This window comes from Carassius carassius, chromosome 37, assembly GCF_963082965.1.
Source record: "Carassius carassius chromosome 37, fCarCar2.1, whole genome shotgun sequence".
Taxonomy (NCBI): Eukaryota; Metazoa; Chordata; class Actinopteri; order Cypriniformes; family Cyprinidae; genus Carassius; species Carassius carassius.
Window position 1 is genome coordinate 10,956,670 of NC_081791.1, and position 20,979 is coordinate 10,977,648.

Consider the following 20,979-nt stretch of genomic DNA (forward strand, 5'->3'; position numbering starts at 1 on the left):
TGAGCGGTTTGCTGATGTCAGCGTTGTGGATCGAATGGCACATGGTGGCGGTGGGGTTATGGTATAGGCAGGCATATGTTATAGACAATGAACACAGGTGCATTTTATTGATGGTATTTTGAATGCACAGAGATACCGTGACAAGATCCTGAGGCCCATTGTTGTGCCATTCGTCCACGACCATCACCTCATGTTGCAGCATGATAATGCACGGCCCCATGTTGCAAGGGTCTGTACACAATTCCTGGAAGCTGAAAACATCCCAGTTCTTGCATGGCCAGCATACTCACCGGACATGCCACCTATTGAGCATGTTTGGGATGCTCTGGATTGGTGTATACGTGTTCCAGTTCCTGCCAATATCCAGCCACTTCACACAGCCATTGAAGAGGAGTGGAACAACATCCCACAGGCCACAATCAACAACCTGATTCTATTCTGACCCCCCAATACAATAAAACTGCACATTTTAGTGGCCTTTTATTGTGGCCAGCCAGTGCAATAATCATGCTGTCTAATCAGCATCTTGATATGCCACAGCTGTGAAGGTGGATGGATTATCTCAGCAAAGGGGAAGTGCTCACTAACACAGATTTAGACAGATTTGTGAACAATATTTGAGAGAAATAGGCCTTTTGTGTACATAAAAAAAAGTCTTAGATCTTTAAGTTCAGCTCATAAAAACAAAAGTGTTGCGTTTATAATTTTCTCTCTCTCTCACACACACACACAATATTCTGAGAAGCACTTTAATTCACAATGTCCTCCAAAGCATAACTGTCTCAGTGTAGTCTTTTATTGTTTTTGAGATGGTATACAGTTTTAATCATTAAGCAATTCATGTCACTACCTTTAAGATATAGGCTCAATCCAAAGCTGCAGCAGTCTCTTTTGTAGAAATATTGAGATTCAGAGGAATACGTCAATTCCTATTGCACATCAGTCCAAAGGAGTGGCTTAAAAAAGTCCTCAAAAGGATAAGTGCCAAAATGGGAGACTCCTGCTTAAAGCAGCGCAGAGAAATATCAAACCAAAACTAACAGGTTCTGATCCGTTGCTTGCCGTTATTCAGCGGCTGTTATCCCTGAATACAAATCGTCAGACCTGTCGGCCAATGCCAGTTTAAGACATAAAACCAAAGTTTTGAGATTTATAACCAATGGATGAACAATGCAGGTCACGGACCCCTTTACTTGACCAGAGATCTCGGTAAAGCAACTGCTGTAAACATTCTTTCAGAAAGCTCAGGAAGCCCTAAAGTTCAGGGAAAACATTCATCTTGTGGCACTTTTCCCCTGATTCTACACTTTCCCGCCACTCATCGTGCAATCAAGCTACCGGGAAATGCACTCAACTTATGATGTATGCAAGAGCAGGATCCCTTTCATGTGAATTTAAATCCCCTCCCCCAAACAAATGTATTAGTCATAAGCATTCATCCTTCCACACTTTTTTTTTTTTTTTTACATTAAAAACGAGTCCTGTGTTTTTCCACTAGATTTTCGGTTCAGTCCTTAAGAGGAAGGGATTGCTCTAAAATAGGTTTTTGCTCTCAAAGGGCTCATCTGGGTCCTTCAGTGCTGCATGAAACAAAAGCTGTAGGTTTAATTTGTAATTCAATTTAGACTCGTCGTCCGTGCAGTCCATCCACCTCCTAATCTCCACCCTCCTCGTCGTCTCCCTGCTCCCCGTCCATCAGCAAGGCCGCGTATTTACTGGCTGAGCTGAATTTCTGTTAAAACAAAAAGGGGATAGTAAGATGTAACCAAAACACTGCTGGTATTTGCGGTTCATATGAGATTTATGGTCTCAAAATCAGGTGATTTTCATTTGAATTGTTTTTTAAAATTAGCTTTTAGGAATCAAACTTATATTTGTGATGGTTTTAGCTCATAACTGGTGCAACAAGTGAAACGAAATAATCCCCATTTAAACTCTCTGAACATTTACCAAGGAAACAAAAACCATATGGAATTTTTCTTTTCTACAAAATGAATTTTAGTTTAGTCTTCAGAGCAATTCCTTTAGGGGGAAATATGGGTCCAACTTGACATTAGGTGTCTTTTAACTACTGCACTTAGATCAGATCAATAATAATGAACTGTTTGGTACAATGTACTTATTGTGTTCACTTTTGCTGCTATTAAAGTGGGTACTGGTAAGGTTAGGGACAGATTTGGTGGTATGGTTAGGTTTAAGGGTGGGTTAAAGTGCAGGGTCAACAGTGTAAATACAGAAGCAACTAGAGAATTTAAATACAGATGTAGTTGCAGGTATTTTTAATTATCAGTATAATGTAAAAACATGTTAACAGTAAGTTTGTTGCATCAAATAATTTATTTAAATTTAGTTGTAGTTATTAAAAACACTTAAAGTGGGTGCAAAAAAATATAAGTTAAATATGTAATACATTTATATACGTAAATGTCTGAGACAACATAATGGGGGGTGCTTGTTAGCTAACAGTTAGCAATTTCCCAACCAGGTACCATTAATCAACAAATTTTTTAGAAGTGGAAGCACTATTTTCTGCGAGACTTCTGATAAATAAAACAAAACAACAAATAAGATAAGTAAACAGACACAAATCTAATGCTTATAACATGAATGTCTCTAACATTATGTTGATTTATAGGTAAACAGCACAATTACAATGAGGTTATGCAGTTTTTTTGTCATATGTTGCATCAAAGAAAAGAAAAACTGTTTTTGGAGGACAGTCAGGAAGGCCCTTAAACATACCTTTCTAAAAATAATATATTAGATATTGAAGTATAAGATAAATAAAATTAGGTCTGCTCTATAGATGTAAATGGAAATGTTGTCTCCCTTCGACCAAAACACATCTTAATACCGTAGCAGGGGTAGCAGCGCCTCTTACCTCCATGTAGCTAGTCAAAATTTTTACCTTTTTATTCCATGTCGATAAATCCAGGACTACCAGGAGGATAGACAGTCCTCAAAAAGACACTGTTCACCAGTAAACTGGGCTGAAAAACTAGTTCTTTAACACCTGGTGTATTTTAAGGTCTGCTCCATCTGGTCCATTGATTAGGTTCATTTTGCTTACCGTGAAAACCCCTTCCAAATCAAGTTCCAACTCTATGTGTCTGTTTGAAAAGTTCTGACATGGTGAAACTCCAGATGGACTCCAGTGTGCAAACAGACCTGAATGGATCTCAATTACATTTTTTTTTTCAGAAGCTGCTGCAAATGATGCAACAGATACTGATATTGAGGACTTTGTTCATTTACAGATGCCACACGCATTCAGAAAATTCAAATTAAGCATGAAAAAGGATTTGAATCATCTTTATAAAATAAGGCTGGTTGATGTGCCATTGCACAAACAGCTTGGAAGGGGGTGTCAAATGTAGTGCTTTCACACACAAGCATGTACTGGAGAGATCTGCATCAGTATTCTCTTTTCCGTTCTATACTACAGCTATAATTCAATGCCAGGATCAAAATTATGTGTCTAGACTCAAATAAATATTTACATTTTTCAAGTCATATATCTTTTAAAAGAGGCCTACAATTACAGTCTGTGACCAACATTGTAATTTCCATGACACAGAGTGAAGCATCTAAAAAAGGGACTAGAGAAAACTTTCATTAAAGGATTGGAGAGCAAAGAAAGCCAGAAGTAAAAGTAGAGGGAGCGGGGATCATGGGTTCACACCCACAGAGAGGGTTAGCTCTGTCACTCACAGGACTGGGAGGCTCCTCAAATTTCTTTGGCTCTGGTGCTGGTCTGAGATCTCGCTCTCTTCTTGCATCCTTTCTACAAGTAATGCACAACACAGTGAGACAGAGTCTCACAAGAGCGTCTACACTCATTCAGAAAAACACTCAGGAGCAGGGACATAGACCCCGAGGGGAAAACATCCTATTGGCAATATTGCAATCAATATAGGGCTGCTTGATCATGGCAAAATCGTAAGCACAACTATTTTGGTCAATATACGCAACCAGTCAGAAGTTTTTGAACAGTAAGATTTCTCTTCTGCTCACCAAGCCTGCATTTATTTAATCCAAAGTACAGCAAAAACAGTAACGTTTTGAATTTGATTTGATTTCTTTTTCAATATATTTTAACATCTAATTTATTCCTGTGATTTCAAAGCTAAATTTTAAGCATCATTACTATAGTCAGATGATCCTTCAGAAATCATTCCAATATGCTGATTTGATGCTGCAAAAAAACATTATTATTATTATTATTATTATTATTATATTGAAAACAGCTGAAAAAAATATTTTAGGTTTCTTTGATGGACAGAATTTTCAAAAGAAAAGCATTTATCTGAAATTAAAATCTGTTGTATTATTATAAATGTCTTTATCAACACTTTTGATCAATATAAAGCATCCTTGCTAAATAAAAGTATTTACATAATTTCTCTTTACAGTATAATGTTACAAAAGCTTTTTTTTCAGATAAATGCTGATCTTTGGATCTTCTATTCATCAAATGATGATGAAAAATGTACTTAACTGTTTTAAATATTGATTATAAAAAATGTTTCTTGAACAGTAAATCAGAATATTAGAATAATTTCTGAAAGATCATGTGACACTGAAGACTGGGGTAATGATGCTGAAAATACAGCTTTACCATCACAGGAATAAATTACATTTTAAAAGATATTTAAATAAAAAGCAGTTACTTTAAATAGTAAAAATATTTCACAATTTTAATAGCAGGCTTGGTGAGCAGAAGATAATTTTTTATAAAACATTGAAAATCTTACAGTTCAAAAACTGGTATACTGTATACAGTGCTATACCTCTCAGAAATTAAAATCTAAAATAAAAATTGATTAAATCACACAGCCCTAAATTGAAACTGTAAAATGCAGTTTGTAAAAACTCCTTCTATTTAAATTAAATTAAATTTATGCATTTAGCAGACACTTTTATCCAAAGCGACTTACAGTGCATTTAGGCTGTCAATTTTTACCTATCATGTGTTCACGGGGAATCGAACCCTGAACCTTGCGCTTGATATCGCAAAGCTCTACCACCTGAGCTACAGGAACACTATTTGATGTTGAAACGAGATGAAGTCCCTGCTCCGGAGCCATACACTTGTTTCTCTTGTTCCTGAGGCCAAATGCATCTTGCCCAGAGATATTTGCTATTACTATTGAGCTGAACCATGTTTAAACTGTTGTTTTACACAACAATTAGTTTCAGTCATTAAATATAATTGGTCTTTTTTTTTTACTGTTTGTATCACTCCAATCCAAATTGTCAATCTGCGTGTTGAATTTCTCAAGTGACTTTTTCCTCATCACAAGTATCTGATTTTATGAGTGAGTCACTGAATTATAATTCAACTGATTGAAAGAAAAAAATATCAGTAAAAAAATGTATTTATTTTTGACTGGAAAGATGCAAATGGACACAGTGTTCTACAGGCCAAACTAGACAAGAAACACATTTGTCCAACCACCACCTTTATAATTCAAAAATACTACAAAATCTAATAAGAACTTAAAGAGTATCTTAATATGTCCTTCCAGAAGGAAAAAAGATCTCTCCGCTTCTGAGCAGTACGGGTGCCATGAGAACAGCTAACCTGTCTCCTGTCTCCTTCCTTCGGTCTCGGCTGGCTGCTTCTCCACGCCCCCTGCATGCTCCAGAGCCCGAGGCCCCACCACGCCCCCGAGAGGGGCCCCGGTCCCGGCGCACCCCATCTGCTTTGTTTTCATCTGTAAGGAGAGGACACTAGGACAACTCTACTAATAAAGGAGCTGCATTAGGCTGTGTGCTTCTGTAACATCTTTGAGCAGTTAACTGCTTCTTAACTAAACATCTGGAAGAGGCTGTTTTTAGGAAGAGAGGCTACTGGACATTTTCTCTTGCCTGGCAACTGCAAAAGACAATAATCCCGTTGTCAATCCAATATGACTTTTAAGGGGTTTCCAGTTGTGACTTGTGTGTAGAAAAAAAAAAGAATATATGCTTTGACTTCTTCTTTCACACCTTCCACCATTATTGCTTTTCATGGCTCACTGGATTTGAACACCTATAAGCTTACCTTTATTTCTTTGAGGAGCATCAGCTGAGCTTGCTGCACTGAAACATAAAGTACATCAAAAATACTGAAGTCAGAATAATTCTATATAGCTCTCTCTCTCTCTATATATATATATAAATATATACACAAACTTTCAAAAGTTTAGGGTCAGAAAGTATTTTTTGGGGTCTTAAGAAAAAAAATAGTACTTTTATTCATCAAAGATGTATTAAATTAATCAAAAGTGAGAGTAAAGACAACTATAATTGTTAGGAAAAACAAAAACCTTATTTAAAATAAATGCTGTTTTTCAAATAATCCTAAAAAAACAACAACACAAAGTTTCAACACAAATATTAAGCAGCACAACTGTTTTCATTATTGATAATATTCAGAAATATGTATTGAGCGGCAAATCAGCATATTATTATGATTTCTGAAGGATCGTGTGACACTGAAGACTGGAGTAATGATGCTGAAAATGTTTTGCATCGCAAGGAATAAATTACATTTTACAGTTTATTTAAATAGGAAATATTTAATTGTAATAATATTTCATAATGTTAATGCTTTTATGGTAACATTTTATTTTTACGGTGTCCTTGTCACAATTTTATAGTAATAACAATAAAAGATGCATAATGCAACTAACCATAAACCAAACCGCATCCTAACCCTAATCACAAAGTAAGTGCATGCAGTTAATTAATATTACTTAGTACTTAAAGTAGTTAATATACACTGTACCATAAAGTGTAACTGTTTTTACTTTAGTTTTTTAAACACATAAAAACAAAAAACCTTACAGACCCCAAACTTTTTATGTAGAGTATATATATATATATATATATATATATATATATATATGTGTGTACTAATTATATGATATTTTAGAAAATATATTTGTAATAATATAGTACATGTTGTACTGAAATATTTTTTGGATAATAGCTATCGATATATAACACATCAATCCAGATGGAAACCTTTTGGGTGGCGCGCTACTGCTGGGAGAGACGACAGGTTTACTATCACTCTCGCTGGATCCTGCACTCATGGTGCTCCTCTTCGCCCAAGGGTTCTCCTTAGGTGGAGGCGCTGGGACAACTTTCAGCAGCAGCCCCTCCTGCTTGGAAGGAGCAGTCTGGTTTCCATGTGAGGATGAATCCTCGTCACGGCTGCTGAAGACCTCGTTTTCTACAGAGCGCTCGCTCTCCCGACGCCTCGACACTGTGTTGAGAGATGAGAATGATTGGAATCTGAGGGTGTCTTTTTAATAAATCATTGCATATAGCGACGGTGTGATGATTATGTATGTGTCTTATGATCAGTTCCTATAAAGCAGTCTCTGTTAATGTTTTGTGTACATCAGATCTGTGTATAACTGGTCAATGATCACTTACCCCTGCTCGATGTGTTTCCTGTTTGTGATGACTCACTTCCTGTTCGTGAGCGCTCGGTCGCTTGGTCCTCACTGCGCCAGCTGGGATGCCTGAGCGTTTTAGAAAATGAAAGTGAAAACACTGTTTAGAAAAAGGGAAAGCATGTGAAAGTATACCCTAAGTACTATGCCACTAAATATCATAATTAGACAAATTAAAATTGTTAATATCATCACATCATCATCACCCAGTTTTTTTTTTAGTGGGGGTGTATTCAATCATCCATTCACAAAACCATATTAATATGCAAGAGTAAATTGAGCTACAGGTCATTATTGCAATTATATAAATGTATAGTTAAATTTGAGAATATTTATATAAAGGTAGCTCAAGTTTAACAAAGTTAATGAATAGTTAACCTCCTAGTTATGAACAAATGTGATACATTTAAAAAAATATTTCTTTAAATAATATATATATATATATATATATATATATATATTTCTTTAAATAATATATATATATATATATATATATATATATATATATATATATATATATATATATATATATATATATCAGTGAATCAGTGATGCCGCGGGTCAGTGTACAAACAACCCGCACCCGACCGACATTTTCAACTAACCCACCCGCAACTCGGACCGCTAAAATAGAAAAAGAAAATATTGTAACCGACCCGCTTCCTGCCCCGTATTTTTTTAAAGTAGTAAATGCTCATCGTAGCGTCATTGGGCCATGACAAAGCCAGCACTTTGGTTATCATCTTTCATTATTTCGGCAAACATCTCCCACACTTTGCTCTTTCTATTTGTGTATTTGCAGAGCTTCCACTCCCCAGTCTTCACCTTTTCTCTTGCCGCCTCCATCTCTACCTGCAGACTGAGTAGTGATGTGTCGTTCATGAATTAATCGTTCTTTTTGAACGAATCTTTTAGGTGAACGAATCGTTTTCGTTCATGTAATCCACTGACTCATATTTCTCCTTCAGTGAAATTCCTCCCTCCACAGAAGCGCGGCGCTATTAGCAGCGCATGCGCAGCTCGGTGAACCAGGTATCTGTGAACTGCTTCATCCTGACAAAGAATTACTGAGCCTCGAGCCAATAGCCTTCAAGTATGAGATGTGTTGGAGCATCACATCACACATGCCCTTCACTGAACGAGTTTCATGAGTCTGAACGAGATCGAGAGATCTTGTCGTTCGTGAATGAAATGACTGAACTGGTACACATGTCGGTCGTGAACGAGTTGAATGATTTAGTACATCTCGTTCGTGAATGAAATGACTGAACTGGTACATGTCGTTCGTGAACGAAATGAATGAGAGTATACCGGATCAGTCGGTCATTTAGCATTTTAATCTCGCAAAGCGCAGTACTGTGCACATACGCTTGTTTTGATATTTAGCATACAGAACATAACTCCACGTTTAATCCCCGATTTCTGAATGTGAATATATAATATATGAACTGTCTGACCAAACAATTAAAATAATTATGCAAGAAAATCTCGTGCTTTGTTCATCTGAACAATTTATTTAGACTTTATTTATTGAATGCGATCATGCACACATTTTAATAAAGCCAAATCAGTTTTTGTCATAGGTGAATACGTTCGTTGACTTAAGACATAACACATAAGACACTCTTTTTCGCTACTTGCTGTGGCGTATTTCGTGTAATATGAAGAAATGGTCACTGAACAAATCAGTGAACGAATCTGAACGAATCATTTTGGTGAATGAACTGAAAATGAACGAATCTCTAAGAATGAAAATTTCCACCACTAAGACTGAGCTTGTGCATCATCTTCGCACCAGTTATTCAGCCAATAAAGTGTAGGCCTATGTATTTCAAAATTGTGTCTAGTACTATATAAATTAACCACCCAACCGACCGCGACCCGAATATCATAAAAAATATTTTTGGATGACTCGTAACCGCGGGTAACTCATTTTGGATCAACCCATGCATCACTGATATATATAAGCACCCAAGAATTAAATGAACTTTTTTCTTAACATATATATTTATATACACACACACACACACACACACAAACACAACTTTTTGTTAGTTACCAATATTGTTCAAAATATCTTCTTTTGTGTTCAAAAGAAAAAAAGGAACTTGTGCGGGTTTCGAAAAAAATGAAGTAAATAAAATGATGACAGAATTTTCATTTTTGGGTGATCTCTCTTTAACAATAAAATTCAACATTTAGGTAAAATGTATAACAATGTCCTGTACCTCTCTCTGGGCTTGCGTTCAGGTCCTCTGTTCTTGTCTTCCTCCAGCTGCCTCTGCAGTCTCTCCTGCTCTTTCTTGAGCCTCTCCTCCACCTCTCTCTCTTTAGCTGCCGTGTCCACCGGTTTGGCTCCTCCGAAGATGGACGCAGCTCGTCCCGAGGCTGAAGGGCCACTGCTCTGGTCTTCCTCTTTGGGAACGCTGCGGGGCTTCAGGTTCAGTTTAGGCCTCTGAGGTGGACCTAAACACAGACACAGTCCAGTCTGTTTAGATGACCTGATTAAAGACTTCTTTAGGTTTGGTTCCTGAAGTGACCCAGATAAATTAAATGCACCATACCACCTCTGTCCTCACGCCTCTCATCCCGTCTCTCGTATCTCTCTTCCCGGTCACCATATCGGTCTCCATAGCGCTCCCCGCTGCCCCGTCCATCGTCCCGTCGGTCATCATAGTCACGCCGAAAGCCACTTCCAAATGCTCGACGACCCCCACTGCGAGAATCATAACCTGAAATAAGGTTAGGTAACACTAGGTTAAGAAAGATCACCAATGTAAACAGCACAACTGTTTGCAAAAATATTTCTTAAAGGAAAACTCCAGATTTGTCAGAATTATAATGTATGAAGGTGTTATATACCTCTGTCATAGTCTTTGCGCTCTCTGTCATCATAACGTTCCCGGTATCTGTCTCTTCCTCCATCATAGCGGTCACTGTCCCACCTCTGGCCATCACGGAAACGGTCCGATTCATAACGATCTCGGGACCCTAAGAAGTGGATGGTAAAACTCCCTCTTCAGTGCTGACCAATAACCAAATAACTAACTAATTAACTAATAACTAATTCATTTACATATTATATTTTATTTTAAAATACAATATAATCTTACAATAGGTATGTTTTGTAGCTTGACATGTGGCTTACTAAATTAACAAGAGAAGAATTTTTATTTGTATTTTTTTAGAGCTTCAAAGTAGTGTCCTCCTATACTCCTTTTCCAAAAAATATTTGTCACATGAAATAATTGCTTACGCTCTCCAAAGGCGTCGTCTCTGCGAGGACCGTCATCAGAGTCAGATTTAGGCCGTGCACGCCAGTCAGAATCGGTCTTGTCAGGGCCCATGTCTCGCTCACTACGGTTACGATCCTGTCCAGATGAGGAGCGCTCATCTCTCTCTAATCAGGAAAAATACAAAATGATTGTGAATTTGCAAATATATATTTTTTTTGCTCCAATAAAAAAGATTTACAACTGCATTATGGTACATATGAACAGATCAGTTTCTCGGAGCCACACCTTTCTCATTGGACTGGTCAGCGATGTCTACACGGATCCTACGGTTTCCAAGGTTCTAGAAAGAGAGTAAGAAGAGTAAGGTCAATTACAGAGCTGAGAGCTTTTGTCTTCATTTTGGATAAGTGAAACAGACAACTAGCGCCACCATGTGGCTAAAATAAAACTACCAACAACAGTGAGTTCTATAATTCAGGAGCACACAGGTCTGTATGTATTACTGACAGACACACATACAACAACAAGGTGGATTTTAACACTTTTAACACCAATACTACTGATGGGATCTCACCTCTTCATTGAGACTGAGTGCACGCAACAGAGAATCCACGTCATCAAACTCTGCGTAGCCGAAGCCTTTCAGCCGTTCTGGGTTACTGGGCTCCCTTGGGAGGCGAACTGCACTGATCTGTAGGAATTAAAGAGATATAATTACAGTTGTTCATATTTCTTATGCTTTACGCTATGGGCTAGAAAACGGCGCTACAGTTTTACACACAATTGCTCCTGTTCCGTTAGCAGTGTTATTTTGTCTGTTTTTCCAGCATCTAACACTATACCTTGCATTTTTTTTAAATGGAGTGTAAAGTTACAATTTTTAATTTAATTTAAAAATGGTAAATTAATTAAATTAAAGTTGAGTCCAAAGGCTCCTGCCTTCTGATCAATTGCATTACATCAGTTCTGCACCATCTAGCTGTTTTGAAATCTGTTTTTTAGGGTTTATGCTGATTTAAACAGTCTGCATTTTCCTTAATTGATCAACCGACCAACCGACAGACGGACGGACAGATAATTTATTAGACTATTTGGTAAAACTTTATTTTAAAGTGTCCTTGCTACAGTGTGTAATTAATAATTTAAGTAACTGAGTAACATTAATTAATGTAACTAATGTACTTACGATAAGGTTGGGATTAGGGTTACTTGCATGTAATTATGCATAATTTATTGTTGTTATAATAGTAAGTATATATATAAAGTGTGTAACAAGGACATCTTAAAATAAAGTGTTGCCAACTATTTTTATTTGAATATTTCTTAACATTTTTTAGCAGTCACTACTCTAGCCTTCAATGCCATTATCAAAGTTTTTACTGTAACTTTTAATCAATTTAATGCATCCCAGCTGAATATATTAATATTAAATAATTAATTTTAAATATATATATATATATATATATATATATATATATATATATATATATATTCAATGGAAGTGTAAGTAACAAAAAAATAATGATACACAATGCAATATTGAATAAACAAAATATTAAAATCTTTATCCACTATACTAGAACTGACACTTTACTAATGCGGTAAAAGAACAGTCAAAAAAGTTGTTTAAAAATTAAAACTAGTGTTTTTATATGAAATGATTATACTAAATTAACCTATTTTCATTTTTATTTTGTACTGCTGAACTTGAAATGGCATGTGAAACACTACAAAAAATTACAAATGACCTAAGAATTACCCCCCCCCCCCCCTTACAGAAACACAATGAAACTCAGCTGTTCTCTCAAAACATCTTGAAAAATAATTTTCTTCATGCACTATTTACCACAAGGTGTTGTGAGACATGCAAAACAGTACAAGTCTGAAAACCCCAGCGGGTGCTGTTGGGCAGAATCCCTGTTAACAAAGTACAATGCATGTGAGAATTCCTTCTGCAGGCTGACAGGAAGAGGAGACACTCACATTGAGTCCACGGAAGAAGTTTTTGATGGAGTCCTCACTGACGTCGTAGGGGAGGTTTCCCAGGAAGGCAGTGTAAGGGGGGCTGCGGGGTAGACGGGAGCGGTCGATGTTGGGCTCACGGGCGGCACGTGGAGCTGTCGGCAGAATGGACCGATCGATGGCCGGCGCACGATACACGTCATCTTCTGTGTGCCAGGATGTAGTAACTATAAAAGAAGTGAAGCTTGATTAGGGACAGTTCATCCCAAAATGTAAACTCTCTTATAATTTTCCCTAATGTCCTTTATTCCTTTAACTCAATAGTTAAGAAAGTTATTATATTATGTTATGATATTGCTCCTGTAATGGCCAGTAAGAAGATTGGCAGAAAGAAATCAACAGCAGTACAGAGTTTGAAAAAACAATGCAGAAAAGCTGAGCAGTGTGGCGGAAGATGAAACTTGAAATTCACTATACTATAAAGATAGCCTTTGTGCTTTCAATGTGAAAGTCGCTACAGCTACACAGAGTTTCTTCTTAAACCTCATGAACAGTAACTTCACTCAACAACACTCGCACTCTTTTTGCTACTGTTGAGAGACTGACAAACCCAAGTCAGATTCCCAGTGAAATGCTCTCCGACAGCAAATTCAATTAGTTTGCTTTCTTTTCCGAGAAGATCATTAATATCAGGAAGGGGATTCGCACATCCTCAAGTTATGCAGAGGTCAGACAGATTTGGCTGCAATATAAAAAAGAAGATACTGTGTCTATTTTTAAAGAAATTGATAGCAAAAATTTTGGAAGAAATTGTGCAGCACCTAAAATCATCAACCTGCTATCTTCACACACTCCCACATCTTTTTTCAAAAGTGCTTAACTGTTTAGAAGGAGATCTCTTAGAAATTGTGAATGCCTCACTTCTTTCTGGGACTTTTCCAAACTCGCTGAAATCTGCAGTTGTTAAGCCCCTTCTGAAAAAGATCTTGATAACACCACTTTGAGCAATTATAGACCAATATCTAATCTTCCTTTTATAGGCAAAATTATAGAAAAGTTAGTTTTTAATCAGCTGAACAAATACTTAAACTCAAATTTATACCTGGACAATTTTCAATTTGGTTTCCAACCACTTAACAGCACAGAGATAGCGCTCATTAAGATAATAAATTATCTTCAATTAAATTATGATTCTGTCAAAATATCAGTGCTGGTATTACTAGATCTCAGTGCTGCGTTTGACACAGTCGATCATAACATACTAATACAGAGACTGAAAAACTGGGTCGGGCTTTCTGGGATGGTACTCAATGGTTCAGGTCATACGAAGAAGGGAGAGGCTATTAAAAAGTGATGTGACATACATCCGTCACTTTTTAAGTGACGTGACATACAGCCAAGTATGGTGACCAGCCCATACTCAGAATTTGTGCTCTGCTTTTAACCCATCCAAAGTGCACACACACACAGAGCAATGAACACACACTCACACTGTGAACACACACCCGGAGCAGTGGGCAGCCATTTATGCTGTGGCACCCGGGGAGCAGTTGGGGATTCGGTGCCTTGCTCAAGGGCACCTAAGTCGTGGTATTGAAGGTGGAGAAAGAACTGTACATGCACTCCCCCCACCCACAATTCCTGCCGGCCCGGGACTCGAACTCACAACCTTTCGATTGCGAGTCCGACTCTCTAACCATTAGGCCACTCATTATGTGAGTATAAGAGAGCATAAGTCTAAGTGTCCATGGACGTCCATGACATGCAGAGTCCCACAAGGTTTAATTCTTGCACCGCTCTTGTTTAGCCTGTATATACTCCCACTAAGTCAAATAATGAGAAAGAACAAAAGAACAGAATTGCCTATCACAGCTATGCTGATGATTCCCAGATTTACCTAGCCTTAACTCCAAATGACTACAGCCCCATTGACTCCCTCTGCCAATGCATTGATGAAATTAATAGTTGGATATGCCAGAACTTTCTTCAGTTAAACAAGGAAAAAACTGTAGTCATTGTATTGGGAAACAAAGTTGAAGTTCTCAAGGTGAATGCATACCTTGACTCTAGGGGTCTAATAACAAAAAAATCAAGTCAGGAAGCTTGTGTGTGGTGTGATTCTGGAGACAGACCTTAGTTTAAGTAGCCATGGTAAAGGAGTAACTAAATCAGCATACTTTCATCAAAAAAAAAAATTCAAGAATTAGATGTTTTGTTTCCAGTCAAGACTTGGAGAAACTTGTTCATGCCTTTATCACCAGCAGGGTGGACTATTGTAATGGGCTCCTCACCGTAGATCTAGATTAAAAAATCTCTTTTAAACTGTTTTAGCTGTGCATTTATTGAATGAGCACTGTGCGATGTCGGAAATGATTGCACTGTATTTTATATTTATATTAAGAGGCATAGTGCCAGGTTTGCCATGGAAAACTGCTACTTCTTGTATTGAATGAGCAGAAATGGAAATTACATTTGAAAGCTACAGTGGAGGGGAATCTTATCAAATATTATAATAAATACCATTACTAACAATTGGAATAAGTAATAAGGTCTACTTTATTTGACCTTCACAGCCAGTAGTCACTTGATGCCTTTATTGAATGAGAAAGTGCAGCATGAACATTGTGCAAAACATCTAATTTAGTTGTTCACAGAAGAAATAAACTTAGAAAGTTTGGAATTTAATGAGCGTTGTAATGACAGTATTTTCATGTGAACTGTAACTTCCTTATTTAACCTTCGGCTTTTTCATAATACGCGTCAATACTAAATTGAGCCTCTACAAAATGATACAACAACAAAACTTAAAGTTTGTCTTAAATAATATAAACTTTTACACTTCACTGAAAATGAAAACATTTCACCCCAATGACAGCTATACATCCATTTTTTATTCCCTTTTTAAGCATGTGCATTTCCCTAAAGTCTGTGAAACACCAAAACAAAACCAAAGAAAATAGTGGTGAAACTATCTATATCAGCAGGTATCAATAGTCTTTATTTGTCATTCAAAAAAGGGAACCAAAACCAGGACTGCATATACAGGGAAGGAAGAAGAAAAAAAACAAAGAAACAAAAACAAAATCAGGCCACAGAAAAAAAAAAAACACTTTATCATTTCAGTCATGGTCATGTGTTTATGTCTCATCTTTTCTTGTCATTATCAGCATTTTAATCCATCTTGTAGATGTCCATGGAACTAAGCTTCACTTAGAGTGGGAACAAAACATCTTTCCAACTTGCGAACTATACAGTCACAAAGAGTTGTTTATTACTCAAAATCTGTGGTAATATCGCCAACCATAACTATGTCAGCATTACTTGAGGTAAATGTATTGCGTGGCATTGTTTACTACAAGCTTTACACGTTTTCATCAGTTTAAAGCACTGAATAAGCTTTTACACAAGACATTTCAGTAAGATGTACTGTAGGCCATCTTATAAAATTACTTTTGATGTTCATTTCGTACTAAAGAGAAAGATATGACGGGATCATGTGCCGCATTGTGGAGCATCATAACATTATTGTTTATGAATTTGGCAGAATTTTAAACCTGATAGCCTACTTTGTTCATTAAAAGGTAACAAAGCACAATGCTTACTGTGATTACTGGACAGCAAGTGCGCCACAATTTCACGCATTAACAGAAAACACAGCATATAGAATAAAGATCTTGTCAACAAGAAGCCATAGTACCAATTAAAAACGAGAATTGTTAACGATATTGTTAATATCCACACAGCTGACAGCTTTACCTGTTGTAGTTTGTTGAAGTTGTGCACGAAATAGACACTACTTTTCTGCACTTGTACTTTGCACATCTCTGTCATTTTCGATCTCTCTCATGCCACCACAAGTGAAGCTGCTTTGAGCAGGTGTGCCATCAGCGCTGGTGTTTCGGCAGAGATGAGGACTGTTTGAAAGCCTTTTTTCCACTAAAACTTTTATGTGCATAGTCTCAGTTTAAGTCAACATAACAAAAGATGTGATCACAAAAAAGCAGGGAAAAAGGCAATTAGTGCAAATTTTTAAGTCATAACATGTACATTTATATAGTCGCCAGTGACAATCTCAGCAAAAACTTCACTCGAAAATTAATATTTTTGGTCCATTTTAGCCACAGTCTGGAGTCTTGATATAAACAACCTGTAAACGAAGCAGCACTTGCTTACCATTTTGAATATGAATACTGTTAAACATCTTTATGGAAGCACCACCACATTTGTACGTCCAAGAGCACACGCTCCGAGCACAGTATAACAGCTGACAGGACAGCAAGATTTAGTTTAACTGACAAATGGTCTGACAACATCTCATCTGACTGCAGTTCACTGTTGAAGCTACTACTGAAGCTCCTCGTCACCTGTAACGGTTTTCGATCGTTTGACTCATGCCTGACACTGAGGTTTTTGAAAGCACTATATATATATATGTCATTTTAATCAGCCACTGAATACATGTGGGAAGTAAATTGTTATGTGCTTTATACATTATCTGTGCAATTCTGAAATCAAAGAGAAGTTATCGAAATATGAGAAAGATTGACAAAGCATATTTTAAAAGCAAAGCATCTACAATTCAAATGTGGTAGATGTTTAATCCCATATCTGAATCTCACCTTCTCCCTCCAGGTCATCGGTCTCGTCGGCCCAGCTTGTGGGCTTTGGGGGCGTATAACTCGGTGGAGCATTTCCCCCGCCGTCCTCCGCTAAAAAGTCAGTCAGGGTAAGGGTCTTTCCCTTTTTCTTAATTTTTTTACCTGTCAAAAAAAATATGAAATAAATAAATAAGCACACACTGAAAACAGCATGAAAGGTCTCCAGAGCTTGGACCATTAAGCTCAAAACCACGATGAGTCATCATCTATCTATGAAAACAAACGGACTGTAAATATAAAAGTCTGCGGTGGCTTATGCATGCATTTGCCACTGGATGACAAAGCAGAAGATCGAACAATATGCAAGTTAGGGTACTTACTCTGCATTTAATATAATTAAGTAAATGTAGACTAACCAGTCGTACATAATTTGCATAGACAAACTGCTGCATTTGGAAGAAAAGAATATCTATTTTCAGGCCAGACTGACTCTCGTCTGTTGTGGACCGATGCGGTTAACATGTGGAGAGAGGCATTGTTGTGAGCTACTACACACTTCTGAGCTCTTTGTGAAGAACTGCACTGTCAGGACATTCCAGTTCTGTGCAACCGAATCAGTGTTTACTGTAGGGCTACGACACCCTGCTGCAAACCAAAACAAAGCCCCCAAGTTCTGACAACATTATCCTAAAGCTCAGTGTATGTGCAATGACTCAAGCACACCAGCTTTAGAGTAGCAGTGACCTGTGGAAGTAGAAGGAAGAGTCTCCTGAATTATGATCATGCTATATAGTAGAAACTACTAAATCCTAGAAGAGGTTTAATGCTCGACAAGATGTGTATAAATGTGGTTTTGTGCCATTTTCTCTTAGGACTGCTGCATGGGAATGATCTCCATTAGAGCTACCATTTTTCAGCACCAGATAGGGCTTCCGAAAAGCACCTAAGATTAACATATGAATGCATGAGAGTTGTTCGTTCTGTACGATTTTAAAATGCTATCAGAAAAAAAGTCTTAAAGTAAATGGCATTGTCCCTTCTCATGCTAAATGTCTATTTGTTTATATGCCGTCAATACGGTAGCTTGGCTGACAGTTAAGAACTTAATTCGTCAATTCAAGCCATGTGCAGATCTCTAATTGAGTTATCCTGAGCGTTTGTCCTGGGACAGTGCAGAAGACCAATGAGAGCAGCCCTAACATAATTGTTGTCTTATCAATGAGGTGGTTAATTTTTCAATTAAACAAGGGACATGCACTTAGAAACAAAAAGTGTTATCTATTTACACTCATGCAAGGCGATGCATTTTGTAAGATAAACGCGGGAAAGTGCAAGGGGACTGTATGAAGTTAAAGCAGCCCCTCCCTCAACTCTGCGCGTGCGCTTACACAACTATTCACACGTACACGCGCTCGAGCCAGTTGTTTATTTCGGTCGTGTCTTGTAAACAAAACAATAGTGAATTTATATGTGGAAAAACAAAACAGTGACAATGCCATGACAACAACACATAACAGCAAGCATACAGACACGGGCTTGTCTGTATGTGTTTCGTTTTCTGTCTGAGAAATGCGCAGAGGACAATTTCGCCGTTAATACATGTAAACATCGCTTCCGTATTGTGGGAACAGAAAGTAAACAAGCTGGTCAGTGTGTTCTTGTGCAGTTTCTACGCAGCGTCCCTTCACAACTCAAGATCAAGCTTTTACAACCAGCCCTCGCCGCTAAATCGAGGTCATCAAGGGTGCGACATACTTTATCTGCCACCGAATGACATTTCCCGGACACTAATGACAAGTCGCACCCAAAATTTCCCAACCGGCCCTGGCACAAATTTATAAAACCCTCACCTGCAGCCGCCATGCTGGAGAAGGAGTGCGTGTCACATCCCCGGATGGGGGCGTGGCTTGCTGCGTGACGTCGTCACGCATCTAGCGCTGCGCCCACTGCGGTTTGGGTAATGCAGTCTTTATGGTTAGGGTTCAGTTTAATCTTGTTGTCAATGCGTGTAAACAATGCTCCCTGAAATATTTGTGGACATATACCGTCTTTGGCACGAAGTTCATTCCATTAGATAATTATATAACTTGAGAGCATACTTGTGTTTTGTTGTATTTTGACCAGCAGAGGGCGTCTTGAAATCGTGTCAGCATTCTGTCATCATCCTTTAATATTTGTTTACTCAAGCTTTGAAGAAAAAAAAAACTGCAGACAACAACTGCAAGAGTGTCTTCATCATATCCTCGTTATCACCTTCAAACACATAACTAAAGCGTCTTCGTCTGCGATTGTATACATTTCAATGGTTTTTACAACCAGATCTGGTTTGATAACCTTACTGAAAGTAATTTAAGAAATACTCCTTTATTAATAATATTAACGCATGAACCATCTACTTAACATAGAAGCTTTTGTTTATTCAACAGTATTAGCAATGCAAAGTTAATGGGCATACTGTATAATTTTAGATCATTAATTCAAATACATTTAAATGTTTAGAAACGTCATAATATTATTTCATAACATATTCATATTTGAAGGTTAATGAACTACTAAACTGTTAATCCAGCGAGTAGCTTCTTTTTATGGCCCTATTTACAATATTTATTTATTCCTTCAACTCTAGATTCTGCTTATGCTTCATGGGAAAACAAAGACCTTGTAAATTTTTATGATATATTTATTGATGTACTGTATACTGTAGATTGGATTCGGATTGGTGGGAGTTAGCTGCTGGTAGAGTTAACCTTTCTTCATCCTGTGCTAGACTGAGTCTGATTCAATTTAAGGTTTTAAATAGAGTTCATTTGACAAACGTCATATAAGCTGTTTCCAGGTGTGGATGCCACTTGCAATAGGTGTTCTCTGGCTCCTGCTGATCATACCAATGTGTTTTTTTCTTGTTCAAAGCTGGAAGAGTTTTGGTATTCCTTTTTTGATACTTTTTCTGAAGTTTTGAATATTTGAATGAGCCCTAATTGCTATTTTTGGTCTCCCTTCGGATTTGAACAAATACACAAAGTATGGTAATGTTCTTACCTTTGCGTCATTGTCAGCTCGCAAATGAATTTTACTACACTGGAAGTCTTCTAAATCTTCTCCCACTTATTCAGTTCAAATGATATGAGGTTGAATACTTGAGGACAACATTTTCATTCGTGGGTGTGCTGTCCCTTTAAGAAAAGTTCATTTTAAATGATTTTAGAAGTCAGTGGCATGCCACATAAAACTGCATTTCATTTCTACATAAAGCACAAGGTGGCAGTGTTGTCACTGACCAAAAAGAAAGTGGAAACCCACACCAAATCTCATTTGTGCTTTCCGGAAAGCCAAGGCTATAAAGCACATGTGACACACATAGTTTCATGGTGGAAGTGTAAACCAGATGCTCAAGTTAGTGAAAAAGTGAAATAAGTGCCTGTGGTAGGTGCTGAATCGACACGGTTTTATATCATGACACCAAACATCTTCTCTTATCCTTTCACCAACTCAAAAGTCTTTAAGATTAGGGAAAAAGAAATCAATTCAGAATCATATTTCATAATTTTTGCAACAGGAAGCTGATGCCACATGACACCATGCCTCATTCAAGTGTAGAAATAAGTGAGGGAACAGCAGGCATGACTGTAAGGCTTTCCCCCTTTTTTTTCTCGGGTTGTTTTGACCCAAACTTCAGAGCGGTAACCATAGATACAACCTCTGTGTTAAATAGTTCACTGAAAGGCAAGGCCGGAG

General features: G+C 37.5%; 1 protein-coding gene across 4 annotated transcripts; it reads right to left on the bottom strand.

Annotated features, from left to right (window-relative positions):
• Positions 1-778: 778 nt before the first annotated feature.
• LOC132118003 (eukaryotic translation initiation factor 4B-like) lies at positions 779-19,202 on the bottom strand. 4 transcript variants are annotated; one of them, XM_059527472.1, is made up of 15 exons: positions 19,095-19,202; positions 17,266-17,406; positions 12,668-12,873; positions 11,259-11,375; positions 10,970-11,024; positions 10,705-10,848; positions 10,311-10,439; positions 10,013-10,180; positions 9,677-9,914; positions 7,429-7,517; positions 7,012-7,255; positions 6,047-6,084; positions 5,585-5,717; positions 3,712-3,784; positions 779-1,732 (listed from the first exon to the last, which is right to left on the bottom strand). In XM_059527472.1, exons 1-15 carry the CDS (start codon positions 19,105-19,107, stop codon positions 1,655-1,657), a joined length of 1,866 nt encoding a protein of 621 aa, XP_059383455.1. In that variant the 5' UTR covers positions 19,108-19,202; the 3' UTR covers positions 779-1,654. The 4 variants fall into 4 exon arrangements, with proteins under 4 accessions (XP_059383455.1, XP_059383456.1, XP_059383457.1 ...); XM_059527473.1 differs by lacking the exon at positions 3,712-3,784; XM_059527474.1 differs by lacking the exons at positions 3,712-3,784; positions 5,585-5,717.
• Between the last annotated feature and the right edge of the window lie 1,777 nt (positions 19,203-20,979).

Excerpts from the sequence above, each read along its gene's own strand:
- LOC132118003 (XM_059527472.1), bottom strand. Across the intron at positions 10,181-10,310 it reads GCGCAAAGACTATGACAGAG|GTTATGATTCTCGCAGTGGG; the intron begins GTATATAACACC and ends ACCTTATTTCAG. Across the intron at positions 9,915-10,012 it reads GAGGCGTGAGGACAGAGGTG|GTCCACCTCAGAGGCCTAAA; the intron begins GTATGGTGCATT and ends GTCTGTGTTTAG.